Genomic DNA, 13,518 nt, shown 5'->3' on the forward strand with positions numbered 1-13,518 from the left:
CCAATAAATGGTTGAGAATTCCTGTCCAGTATCTCCAACTGTAAGCTACAGAGGAAATCTGGACCTCACCTATAGCAGGTGTTTTCTGTGTGTGCTTAAGGGCAGGAGTTTGAATCACAGAAGGGCAAACTCTGCCATTTTCTTCTGTTTTCCCCCAAACCCCCTTTCTTAGACAGGCTCTTACTATGAAGACCTGGCTGTCCTGAAACTCACTATGTAGACCAGGCTGGCCTCAGACTCACAGAAATCTGCCCGCCTCTGCCTCCCAAGTGAGTTCTGGGATTAAAGGTCATTGTGCCAGCACCCCCTCTTTTTTTTCCCTCCTGAGCTAAAATGACAGGCTCTGTCTTTCCAGGGCAGTTGCTCATGAAGGAGATGATCAGACTGTTAGGGACCCTTTCTCCTTATAAATGCTCTTATCACTTAGACAAGAGATGGGGCAGCAGGATAGTAGAACCAGTAGCCTGGCTAGGAGAAAGTGGAGAGTTCTGCACTCTATCTGATCTGAAGATAAAAGGAAGTCTTTCTTTTCTGGTCCTGTAAATTACAAGTGCCTTTGAGGAAGAGAAGTCAGGAAAATGATGCCTGATTTATATATACGTGGAATTTACTTAGGGACAGGAAAGGGCCCTCAATGTAAATGTAATTTGTCATTTTTTGTGTGTGGAAATTTCTAAAGAGAGAGAATATATATGGCTTGCAGGCTTCTGGGTGGATTTCCCCTAGGATATTTAAAAGGCCAACATAAATATTTCAGGAGCAGTGTGTTAATGTTATTGCATTCAAAGCTATTCATTTCCTGCTGCCTGATGCTGACAGTTGTTTGTTCAGTCTCACAACGTTTCTATTGCCCACCATCGTGGGAATCCAAGGCCATGGGATACTGAAGGAAGCCTGAATGCTGTTCCAGAGCTTAGTGTCATTCCTCACCACCAAGCTGAAAAAGAATCTCATTTCTACCTTTTACCCACCTTGTTTCTTAAGTATTAAGTGGTGAGATTATATATATCAATACCCATGTTGTCAGCAGCAGCTTATTATGAAAACTTCCCTTTAAGAGTCAAACAGAAAAAAGGAATGAGCCACACGGCTGCGCAGTTCTTTCAATTTGCATTATACAGTTTTGCCTGAAATCAGCATAAGGTTAATGCTGTAAGATTTCAGTAAGCCACAGTGACGGCCATGGAAAGCAGCCGTCATAAGCATTAATGCATCACTGACAAGAAATCCTTTAAAAAAAAAAAAAGGAATTCTTGTTTTGAGATTATTACTCTATCAGCAGTTATACAATCTGCTAGCATTTTAAGCAAAAGCTACATTCAAGCTGATTATAAAACACCCTTTATTTGAGTCATGGTGAGGTTAAGTATCTTATCCAAGAGCAACTAGATATCAATACATTTAGACTAATAATAGGATTAGGTCCTATTCATTCAAAGTAGGGAAAGAATTACCAGTGACATTTTCTTTGTTTGCTTCTCTTCCCAAGGGCACTTTAGATGATGCGGATGATCCCAGCACAAGTGTCGGAGCCTATCACTACATGTTGGAATCAAACATGGGGAAGACTATGCTGGAGTTTCAGGTGCCTAACTCCCCGCCAGTTATTTATTTGATAATGTAATCCAGAAGCCTGGGAGATGTGCAACTTTTTATTTTATTTATTTTTAATAGTGTGAGTGAGTGTGTGTGTGTGTGTGTGTGTGTGTGTGTGTGTGTGTGTGTGTGTGTTTGCACATGAGCTCAGGTGCTGTGGAGGGCAGAGTATCAGATCTCCCTGGAGCTGGAATTAGACTTAGCTACTGAGGCATCTCTCCAGACCCAAGACATGTAACTCATCATTAGCACTAGTATCTTCTATTCCAACTATCTATTTTTTTTTTAAATTCACCCATTTAGAATTAAGCCTGGTACCTGCATTTTAGCCACACTCACTAACCCAAATCAAAGAGCAATCATGGCACATTCTGCTCTCATGAAGTTCCCTGCCCAAAAACTTCAGGGCCTCTGTCTTACAACAACAAAGGAGAACTATAAAGAGTCTATATTTTTTCCAAACAAAACTATCCTCAAACAGAAGAAAATAACAGGGGAAAGGGGATGGCACAAGACAGGAGACGTGTTCATTTAAAACCATACAGACTCCTGGGCGGTGGTGGTGCATGCCTTTAATCCCAGCAATCGGGAGGCAGAGCCAGGTGGTCTCTGTGAGTTCAAGGCCAGCCTGGTCTCCAAAGTGAGTTCCAGGAAAGGCGCAAAGCTACACAGAGAAACTCTGTCTTGAAAAAACCAAAAAACTAAAAAAATAAAAATAAAACCATACAGACTTACATATGGTGTCTGTCACTTTACATCTCTTAGAAACAGGTGAGTAATGTCCGTTTTACAACCCAGTAATACTTCAACAGATCTTTAGGACTAAGATTCCCTTTAAACAAAATCAAATGGTTAAACATTTTGCTGTGACTATCTCTTCCTTTATTACAGAAGTCAAATAAGGGTTTCCATGGGGGTACATTCAAAAGTATTACTTCAGATCTGATATTTCTATTAAACAAGATGTGCCTCTCCTTCCTATCAGGGAAACCAACATTAGCAACATGTCATCTACATCTGACAAGCAGTAACAGCTAAGGAACTCTGTTACTTATCACACACAATCCTCAGTTTATGATTTCCCACTTTTATGTAGGCATGAAAACAACACTGTTTCATCTCTTCAGTATATTGCTCAATAAATCACAGAAGATATTTAATACTATATTATAAACTTTTGCCTAACTGCAAGCCAACTGTAAGTGTTTTCGGCATGTTGAAGGCACACTCTGCTAAGCTGTGTGGTTCACTGGGCTAACTGCAATATATACATTTTTGGCTTACAGATGTTTCTAATTAAAATTGGCTTATTCTATCTGTATTTATAAAGTGTAAAAATAACATTAATAACAATGATATTAGTATCTGATTCTTGTTTGATAATTTCTTTGCCATAATATTGACAATTTGACAATTATTACTATAATTTAACCCCTATAACAGTCATATGAAGTAGTTGTTATTATCCACATGTTATCCAAGGAAGATTATCTTCACTTAGCAAATGGCTGAGCTCTTGGCTTCAGACCCATGCAAGACAATCTCTTTCCTTTTCTCATACATCTAATTCTTCTCATATATTGGCCCCGGTGGATGAAAATTCAGTAGTAATTTGGCAGGCAATGTGTGTCCCTCTAAACAGCTAAGCTTGAAGGAAGTAAAATATCCAATGACATAGAATACCAGCAAAAATTAATATGGAATTTACTCCTAGTACTTCTATTTTCTTATGTTTGATTTCAGAAAGCAATCAGACTTACAAAATTTTATGAACAAAAATGTTTGTCGTGGTAAAACTTAATCTTTGTGTTGCAGCTGGTGCCTAAAGCCTCCAACTTTTCTCTGTAGTGGATGAGGACGTACAGAGTAGACTAGCTGATTTTAGCCTTACTCTGTTCCTTAGTTCTAAATCTGTTTCTTCACTAGTGTATAAGACTGAGGAAATATCAGTACTGCCCCATAGCCCAGTGTGAAGGTGAAAAGGACAGGATGAGAAGAGTCTAGAACAGCTTGGCACATGGTAAACACTCCATGAAAGCATGACTCTGAAGGATTGTGTTACTTGGAACATCAGAGGCTGCTTGATGGACAGATTCCCCCTTGACACCTTTAGGTAATCATAAGCTTCACAAGAGGTTATGTAGCTCCCTGCCAAAATGCTTCACAGTCCCCTGCCTTATAATAAAAGGGGGAAACTATAAAGGGATCTATTACACCCCCCCCCCCGACACACACACAATCTAACCCCAAGCACTGGAGAAAATAACAGGGAAAAGAATGGCAGAAAAGACATGTATTTAAAACCATACCGACCTATGTGTGGGTGCCTATCACTTTACATCTGTGAGCTTGCCCATTCCGAAATTCATTTCTATTGTCTGCAAAATAAAAAGAACAGTGTCATTTTATAGAGCCAAAGACCTGGACATTTATAAATAATCCAGAACAGCTCTTCTCATAAGGGGGAAAGTCATTTAGCTTTCTTCTTTAAGGCATATTTTTTAACTTTCTTTTTTATTTATTCTTTGTGCCTTTCACATCATGCATCTCGATCCCACACATCTCCCGTATCCTCACATCTGCCCTCTGGCCCTGCACACACACCCCCAATAAAACAAAATAAATTTTAAGAAAAAAAGAGGGCAGAGGAAGAAAGGGAAAATCTTGTCATGGAAGCTGCAGTGTGACAGTGTGGGTCATGCGGTAAACCCCTTTATCCATACATCTTTATGTGCGTTCATAGCATAGAATCATTGATTTGGCTCGAGGCCCCTGGTCTCTGCTACACTATCCACACTGGGCCCTCCCTGGGACTCTTCCTGGACATCTCGTTGCTGCCCTGTGCTATGAAGGTCTTGTAGCCCTGGGCTCACAGGACACCCTTCTCCACCCCCATTTCCCCACCCCAGCTCTAGCCGACACAGATGGGGAGGGATGTTGGGGTGGGCCAACACTTAACCCTGGTTCTGGGCCTGGGTAGTTGCCCGCCAGCTCTCCCTTGTCTTCATCACAGGGTGAGCTCTCCAGCTTTGCCCTGGCTAGTTCATCCCTTGTAGCTATTAGCAAGGGATCCGGTAAGCATTCCCACCAGCTCTACTGTGCTGCCCAGTCTAAGTGTAGGGGCCACTCTCCCACTGCCACCCCTGGACCAAGAAGTTGTACGTGATTTAGTAGCTATTAAAAAAAATGATTTTGAACATGGTTGGCTTAATCTACCAAAGCTGGTGACATAAGAATTTAAAAAAACAAAAACCTCCTTCCAAGTACTACAAAAGGCTCTACTCAACCTCCCCTCAGTATCAACTTTAACTCTTGCCTTGTTGGTGTGCTTCCTGTGTGGTCTTTAGTAGGTATTTAAATGATGATCACTTAAATCACATTCTGGAAATGCTTCACAAAGAAGGCTGAGGGTAGGGTAGGAACAAAGGAAAAGATAGAAGGCAGGGAAAACCCTCGGGTCAGGAGGAAGGACCCAGGGAGTGAGTTTTTCCTTCTGCCTGCCTGCTGGGGCCCAGCAAGTTTCATGGTGTCTGAGCAGATGTATCAGCTTGTGTCTACACATAAAGGGAAGTGAATACAGACTTGGGCTATTTCTGCAGAGGCACAATTCAGTGCTTCTCCCCCTCCTGGGGGGTGTCACAGAAGAGCGTTTGGATCTAGGAATGGATGACTACAGTGTAAAAAACAAGACTAGTGTCTCCTGACTGTCCTTGGGTTTTCAGCGGTCTTAATAGGCTTCCGCTTACCTTCACTTCTTGGGAGAGCAGGGGCTGCCTGTTTTGAGGTAGGCTGACCAGAGAGAAACTGCTTGCTGTTAGGGGGAGGGACAAGAATGGCAACCCAGCGGGTGCTGGGTCTTGTCAAGGTCAGATTCTAGGCAGAATTTGACTGAAGCTGGTTAATATATTTATTCTGAAGACTAATGCAACCCAAGGAAGAGTTGTTTATTTACATCTGTGCTAAATTCCCCAGGTCCCCTTTTAAAGCCCCATCCCATAAACAAATTTCCTCTTAAACTCATTCTCTTGGGTGGGGAGATGGTGCCCACCTGTTTTCCAAGTTCTCCATTTACAGTGTTTGTTTTTCTTATTTCTGATGAATCACAGAGCCAAGCCAGTCCCCCAAAGTTCCAGAAAGAGGCAGTGAGCCTTTTCTCCTGCTCAAAGTAGCTGAGAAGCCATTGTCTCTAATAGGTGAAACCAGGCAGGCAGTTTCCAGGACAGAGCCCAGTTGTTGCAGGATTAAAGAAATTGAATGACAAAGTAAAAACAGGGAGCTGTGGACTGCGGATGGAGAGGAGCAACTGCAATTTTCCCCGCAGAGCAAAGAAAACACAGACTTTATTCACCATTCAGTTTACAATTTACTTTGATGATCAAGACCAGTTATATAATTTGTGGGGCCCAGTGCAAAATAAAAATGCAAAGGCCTTTGCTCAAAAACTATTAAGCTAAGTATCAAGCCAAGGGCAGCGCCTCCAGGGCTGCATAGACCTCACAAGTAAGAAGCTAGGCTTGATGCCAGTACAGGTCCAGAAGGTCCCAGACAAAGAGAGGGAAGTAATGCATCTGTCTTGGTACAAAAATGGAAGTTGCTTTTAAAAGCTCAGTGATTAAAATATATAATATTATGCTACAGTTTTTTAAAGCTCAAAATAAGTGCAAAAATCCCTCCTAATAATCAAAATTTAAAAAAAAAAGTTTTTTTAAAGTAGGTTTCAATAGGTAGTCCAGGCTTGCCTTGAAGCCACAGAGATCTACCTATTGCTGCCTCCCTCATACTGAAGTTGAACATGTGTGCTAACTGCCTGGTACAAAACACCAATTTTTTAAAGGTCCAGAATACTCAAGAATCAGTTTAAATCTTGCCTCAGATACCTCACCCTAACAAGCTAGCTTCTCACTTTCTTTTCATTCTCCCCAGACTTCAAGATTAGCCTTTGTAACAAACTCCACAACATCTGATGGCAGAACAGGCCATCACAGAGTGACTGCAAGTTTCTGTACAAGTCAGGGATTGATCAGGCACAAAGCCAGGATAAAAACCAGGCAACAGGAATCATGGTGAAACCAGAAAACAATTCCTTACAGACATCCTCTGCAGCATTGCATGGATTTCCCTTGAGTCTGACAGGGTACAGAGGCACCAACTCACAGAGACTCTCCTTTAATCCCAGCACTTGGAGGCAGAGGCAGGCAGGTCTCTGAGTTTTGAAGCCAGACTGGTCTACGTAGTGAGTTCCAGGACAGCCAGAGCTATATAGTGAGACCCTGTCTCAAAACAATCAAAACAACAACAACTAAAAGAATTTGGTCTCATGAAGGGGAATAAAGAAGTGGGACAGGAAGTATGTATAATTAGGTGTACCTTATACGATGATGACAAGTGTTTCTACACAAGGGCAAAGTCTAGCTCAGGGTAGAATGTGTAAGGATAAGACAGAAATGTAAGAACCAGAGTCACACTGAGGAGGAAGTACTTTCAGACAAACTAGAGCAGTCAGGAAGTAAACGACCTTCCTCCCAGAGGCAAGAACAGTTCAAGCCTTTTCAGGAAACCCCTGAGAGATGAAGGTCGCCAAGGGGCATGAGAAGGATTTCTGACTCTGTTCACAGCATAACTGTGGATTCTAAAGTTCTGGGTGATTTGCCAGGCAGAATGACAGCAGTGCATCTACAAGAGGCAGCCATAGGTCATAGATGAGAATGTGGTTCTGGAAGATCCCGAGGAAAGAAGAGTACACACAGAAGCTGTCAGGGATGCAGTCAAGAGCTGTATGAGCAACAAGTTGTTTCTCAGACAGAATCACTTCAGGACAATGCGAGGATGGCTACTAGAAGCTGCAACACAGGTCCAGCTTGTCTGTTTTGGTTGCCAAATTTACACAGGGACTGTGAGTATAAATCACTTGTAGGAGGCTTGCCAAGTATGTGCAAGGTCTTGAGTTTGATTTCTAGAATTGAAAGAAAATTAAATTTAAAACCAACTGCAGATTCGAGGTCGTGAGGGGTCAACTGAAGAAACAGGGTGATTTTTTTTCTTCATTAAAAAATAGTCTAGGGCTGGAGAGATAGCTCAGGCTAATATGCTTGCACACAGACAAGAGGACTTAAATTCTACCCTCAGCATCGACAGAAGAAACTAGGCATGGTAGCTCAAAGTTGTAATCGCAGCACCAGGAAGATAACTAGAGCTTGCTGGACAGTCTAGCCAAATCAGTAAGCTCCAAGTTCAGTGAGACCTTGTCTCAAAAAATGTGGTGGTGAGCAATTGAGGACACCCACTGTCAACCTCTGGCCCATACACTCACTCATTCATACTCATGTATATACACACACATGAACACATATATATGACACACAAACAATATAATATGCAATATTACATATATATAATAAGTGCAAAATTCAAGTAGTTTTTTAATATGAAATCAAAGAAACATCAAATATTGGCCTTTTATTACAACATGGATCTTGTTCTTTATCGTGGCATAGAGAATTCATATTTATTTTTGTGGCTACAAAGTATTGCATGAGTGGGTTCGAAGGGAGCATTGGGAAAGGTAGCAGAAATTTACCCTCCTGAGCAACTGGGAATACTTTGATGAATGGATTGACAGGCACAATGATGAGAGCCCTATTAGGTGAGATTTAGTCTGTTGAAATGCTCCCAGTTTTTCATATCAGTGTAGTGATAGGCTGGAGTGAAACTGCATAGGGCCAGAGAGAAGAGCAGCTATGACAGGGCAAGTCTCTGGGCATTTGATTTGGGATGCTGGACAGTGGGGTCTTTGTTTGGTGTGGAAAAAGCAACTTGTTTAATATTTGTGTTGATTTTAATTGATGGAAACAAATGGTTTTGCTTTTACTGCTCGCTCTCTGTCTCCTGGGGTACTCCTCTTATGGTGGAGTACAGACAATATGCCAGACTGGATCTTGGGATGAAAAGCAGCAGCACTAACTCATAATAGAAGCTTCAGAGCTGAGACTCATGCTGCTCAATCCTCTGATAACCCTACAGTTTTAAAACCCACCAGATAATTTTAACATGCCTGCAACCTAAGATTACATGTCTCACGACTTTCAGAAGAAAAACATGTTCTTGAGAAAACAGAAGTTAAAACAGTCAATAAAAGACTGTTGTTATAAATAGTCAATAGCACATCTGTCTAGATGCTAAGTTTTCATAACTATTTTCATACACAGAAAGTTCCTTAATTATATGGAGTTATTTTCCAATGATTATATGGTTGTGGTTTATGATATTGATTCATAATTGACATCTAGCTTTAAAAAAAAACAAGAACAAAAACAAAATCCCTGAATAGGTGAAACACAGATAATTTCAGTGGAAAACTGCTAGCTGTGACCACATCAGGAAAATGGAAACGTTCAGCTTGCTGGTCCTAGATCACACAGGAAAATGGGAATAGAGCTGACAAGTTGTGCTCACTCAGGGCTAAAGACACAGAATGTGGAACTCTTTGTTTATTTTAAGGTGAATACAACCACACTGTTCATATTTTAAGGCATTCTTAAAACAGAGAGACTTACCTCTCTTTTTATGCTAGTTAAAATATCCTCCCCCTCTCTCTGTCTATCTCTCTCTCTCTCTGTGTCTCTGTCTCTGTCTGTCTTTCTCTCTCTCCCCACCTTTCTCCCTTCCCCCTCTCTCTCCCTTCCTCCCTGCACGTGGTAAATAATCTATTTCAGCGTGGTGATATGGAACTTTAGCATGAGAGAGTCTATTTTGGTTTGGTCCATTTTGAGTCATGTATTGGAATGAGCTTGGTCCAAAGCAAATGGACTTTTGTAAATTTTACTCAGTAATATAGACATTTATTTTTCAGTTTAAATTCTTAAATTTTCAGTTGTTTTCTTTAATGTCACCTAGTCACATGATTTAAAACCCTAAACCTTTTCTCCAGAATTCTGGAAAGAATTCCTCCCACTCCTTTCTCTCAAGTCAGACATATTACCAGATCAATTTTGTTTTTTGCTTTTGGCGATGGAGATCCAAAGTTGGGTCCTGCATGCTAAGTACTTGCTCTACCATCAAGTGAGACCCTCAGACTCTATTACCAGGTTCTTTTGCATCTTGTAAGAACTCTTCTAGGCATTTACAAGCAAATGTGTATATAGGAATCTTCTATTCTTTTAAAATAAAACACAAAGGACACACCATTGTGTGCTTTTCTCTTATTTTAACAATACACTATAGATTTCTTTGTATTATAACTTAGAGGGTGTTAACACCCTCTAAGTATGCAGTGTTCAGTAATATGGATATATCATACTTTAATTGTTCTCTAAATATGAACATTTAAAATGTTTCCAGTCTCTGGTAATTAAAAATGATACAATGTATGTATAACATTGTTTGTAAGTTATTTCTCCTATGTTTCTAAAAGTAACTATTGGGTGTACAATTATTTTAACGGGTGTATTTTTAGTGTTGAAAGACACTTGTCATTTAGTAATTTCATATTTAAAGTAGGAAAAAGCAGGGGAATGGATGCACTTCTTCAGGGCCTTGGTGCTCTGTTCTTTGGAAAGTTCCAAAGTTTCTGACAATACCATATATCTTGTTTCCTTTATTTCTTTGGGGTCAGACATGTCTGCTCAGCTCTTACTGACATACACTTCTGCTTTAAGATCAATGACAGATGTTTGAATTTTGTAGGAACTGATGACCATTTTCCAACTATTGCATTGGAATGGAAGCCTGAAAGCCCTCCGTGAAACAAAGTGCTCTCGACAGGTGAGACTTTCTGGTTGAAACAGGTTAGTGTTCTGAGGACAAGTTCAGGAGCTTACCAAACGTTGAAGAGGCTTCCTTTATTCAGATGCTTCTGTTTGTGTGACCATATCGACTGAAACTTCCTTCATTTATACATTTATTTGTTTTAAATTTATATTTACCTATTAAGTAAGAGCAGGGACAAGTGAAGAAATATTGAGTCAGGGACTGCCACACACTAAGAATGTTGGCTCTACATAGGATTGATCAGAACACCCATAATACTGAATGCAGAATGAAGCAACCATAGACAGTGTTGGATTCTAAGTGAAGTGCTGAACTTACCTTTTGTATCCACCCTACCTACCTCAGCCCTGTCCCCTTTTGCACTCTCCAGTATAAAAAGAAAGAGAATCCACTGCTTCCAAAACCTCCTCACTAAAAGCAGGAGGAATTGTTACAACAAAAGTTCTTCAAAAGCAGCAAAAAGGATCATGAAGTTGGACACACTGGCATTTAGTCACCTTAATTTTTTTTTGTTGTTGTTGTTTAGAAATTTCTTCTTTGTTTTCCAGAGGCAAGGTCTCAGTATTCCTTCATTACTTACAACAGGAATCCCTCCTCCTTTTAATACCAAGCATAAACTCTGTCCTGTGTGTTTAATGCTTTTTTCCTGTTGCCCTCTGAGATTTATCCCTTCTTTACCCATCGTTAGAATTTGAAGGACAATAGTCTATTTTTGAGAATTTCCTACTAAGAATTTGTATGAAGAGCTAAGACTCTATAGTAGGCAAGATGAGGGTGGAGGAAGACACTGCAGACCCAGTAATTTCTAGTTGATCTTTGCTTAGAAAGTCTGGCTTTCAAAATGTCAAAAATGGAAAAGAAATGAGTAGCTGACAATGGCTTTGCTATTTTTTTCCTTTCCTTTGATTTTATGAAAGTCCTTTGAAATATGTTGGGTTAGTTATAAACACTTTTCCATGATTGTTTTTAATTTGTTAAGGTCATAAATAAATACCACATGTTCCTGAAAATAAAAATAAGCAATGCATCCATTCCCCATGATCAAACATATATATGACAGCATGATGGATTGATATTTTTTTTACAGAAGAAATAAAAGGAGAAGTTAATTTTTAATTGTTTGCAAAAGTAAAAAATAATGTTACACAAAGGTATCATTGTAGTACTAATAATGATAATGCCTCCATTCTACAATACATTTTTGAAGTTCTTTCTGTGCTTATTGTGAGCCGTTTGGACATTTGTCTTCCTTAAGCTAACAAAGTGTTTACTGCTCTAAAGGCAGTGGGACCAGAGAGAATGGAGCAAAAAATGAGGTATAATAAAGTCTCATGCAATAGTCCACTTTATTTGGAGCATCAGCCAATTTATACTCTGAGGGTTGAGGAGTCACATGAGTAAAGTGTACAATCACAAGGGCAAGGTGCATGTGGTGGGTAAGCTGCACGTGGCAAAAAATATTTTTTCCATAGAGGCAATAGCCAGTTGTAATGAATAATCTGAAGTAAACTCACTCCTAACCACTATACCTGGAGGAGCATGAAAACACATTCCAAGAACAATTTTGTATTTTTGAAGAAACTGAGGTCACAAGACTCTTGGTTTGTGTTCTTGAAGTTCTCTCACAAGCACTCAAAATTCTCCTCACATGACTCTACCCTTGGACTCTGTTCCAACAACAAAGCACACCAGCTAGGAAGTAGAGTTGTGGATTTCAAAGTCTTGTTCTAAAGGTTCCTTGACTGAATGCTTCCTCTTTCCTGTAATAGGCATGTCCAAACCTCATTCTACCTCAACTTGTCTGTGTGGCTCCTTTCCTCTTTCTGTCTTGTCAAAGGCAATGGTACTGGCCCAAGGGTCCAGTGAATAAATGAAGACATCTTTATACATTGTTACAGAAATAGATTTTCATGAACATTATTGTCATTCCTAGTGCTATGTTTTGATTTAGCCTGAAATGACGGGTTTTGCAGGACTAGATTAGTCCATCATTTACTTTTCAGAAGTATGTTAATTGGATTTGGTTTTAGATTTTGAAAGCTAGAGTTGTTTGAAGGCCACATGACTGGGAAAGTATGACAGGCCTTGCACACATGTGCCTTTGTTTCTGTTTATTGACACTCTGAACTCTGTTTCTTGATTCTAGGAAGTTATCTCCTATTATTCCCAATATTCTTTAGACGAAAAGATGCGCAGCCACATGGCCCTGGACTGGATCATGAAGGAGCGTGAGTCACCAGGAATTCTCTCTCAAGAGCTACGTGCAGCCCTGGGGCAGCTGGAGGAAGCAAGGAAGGCAGGACAAGAACTACGGTTTTACAAAGAAAAGAAAGAAATCCTGAGTTTGGCCTTGACTCAGATCTATAGTGACCCTGACCCTTCCTCACCCAGTGATGACCAGCTGAGCCTCACGGCTCTGTGTGGCTATCATTAGCAAGACCAGGTCTCAGGTTCCTGAGGACTTTCATATCAGGAATCTCATTGATAGAGGTTGTCAGATACTTTAGCATGATAGTCACTACCTGACGGATGTATTGCTCCCTACTCATTCTGTTCACAGAATGGGGAAGTAGGACTGGTCCAGACCCCAACTTCCTACTTCATGTTTGTTTTCAACCATGCCCTTAGTGGTTCTACTTCAGAATGAAAGAATGACAATAGAACTGCTTGGAAAGTATTATTCAGGGTTTGATCCAATCTAAAGCCTAGTTGACATGTGCCTTGTTTCACACAGAGGTCCAGTACAGAAGCCTCCAAGAAAACAGCATCAGGACTAGGGAAGGCAGCATGCTAACATGTATCCCTGGCTGTCCTGGAACTCACTCTGTAGACCAGGCTGGCCTTGGACTCAGAGATCTGCCTACCTCTTCCTCCTGAGTGCTTTAAAGACATGTGCCACCACCACCTAGCTGAAAACAACTTTTAAAATACATAAGAATAAATAAATAGTTCAGATTATTTGAAAAAATAATGTACAACAGTCAGCATATTCTTGAGCACTTCTGAAAATATTATGTTCTCATCATTGTAAAATTAATTTTAGTAACAAAATTATCACATATCACATTTCTCAGACAAGAAGAAATTATGCTACATAACTAATCTATTCCAATATCCTAAGAAGGTAATTGCGTGTAATGATAGATAAAAATGTTG

At 40.2% G+C, this 13,518-nt stretch overlaps 1 protein-coding gene across 1 annotated transcript in view; it reads left to right on the forward strand.

Moving 5' to 3' along the window:
• Window positions 1-12,978, forward strand: part of Lix1 (limb and CNS expressed 1) — a 47,786-nt gene extending 34,808 nt beyond the window's left edge. The window contains exons 4-6 of the mRNA XM_059272415.1: window positions 1,490-1,585; window positions 10,279-10,356; window positions 12,509-12,978. Of these exons, the coding sequence (XP_059128398.1) occupies window positions 1,490-1,585; window positions 10,279-10,356; window positions 12,509-12,796 (462 nt within the window). The 3' untranslated portion in view covers window positions 12,797-12,978. The remainder of the gene's footprint in view (window positions 1-1,489; window positions 1,586-10,278; window positions 10,357-12,508) is intronic.
• The last annotated feature ends 540 nt before the right edge of the window (window positions 12,979-13,518 follow it).

Source organism: Peromyscus eremicus, chromosome 8b (assembly GCF_949786415.1).
Source record: "Peromyscus eremicus chromosome 8b, PerEre_H2_v1, whole genome shotgun sequence".
Taxonomy (NCBI): domain Eukaryota; kingdom Metazoa; phylum Chordata; class Mammalia; order Rodentia; family Cricetidae; genus Peromyscus; species Peromyscus eremicus.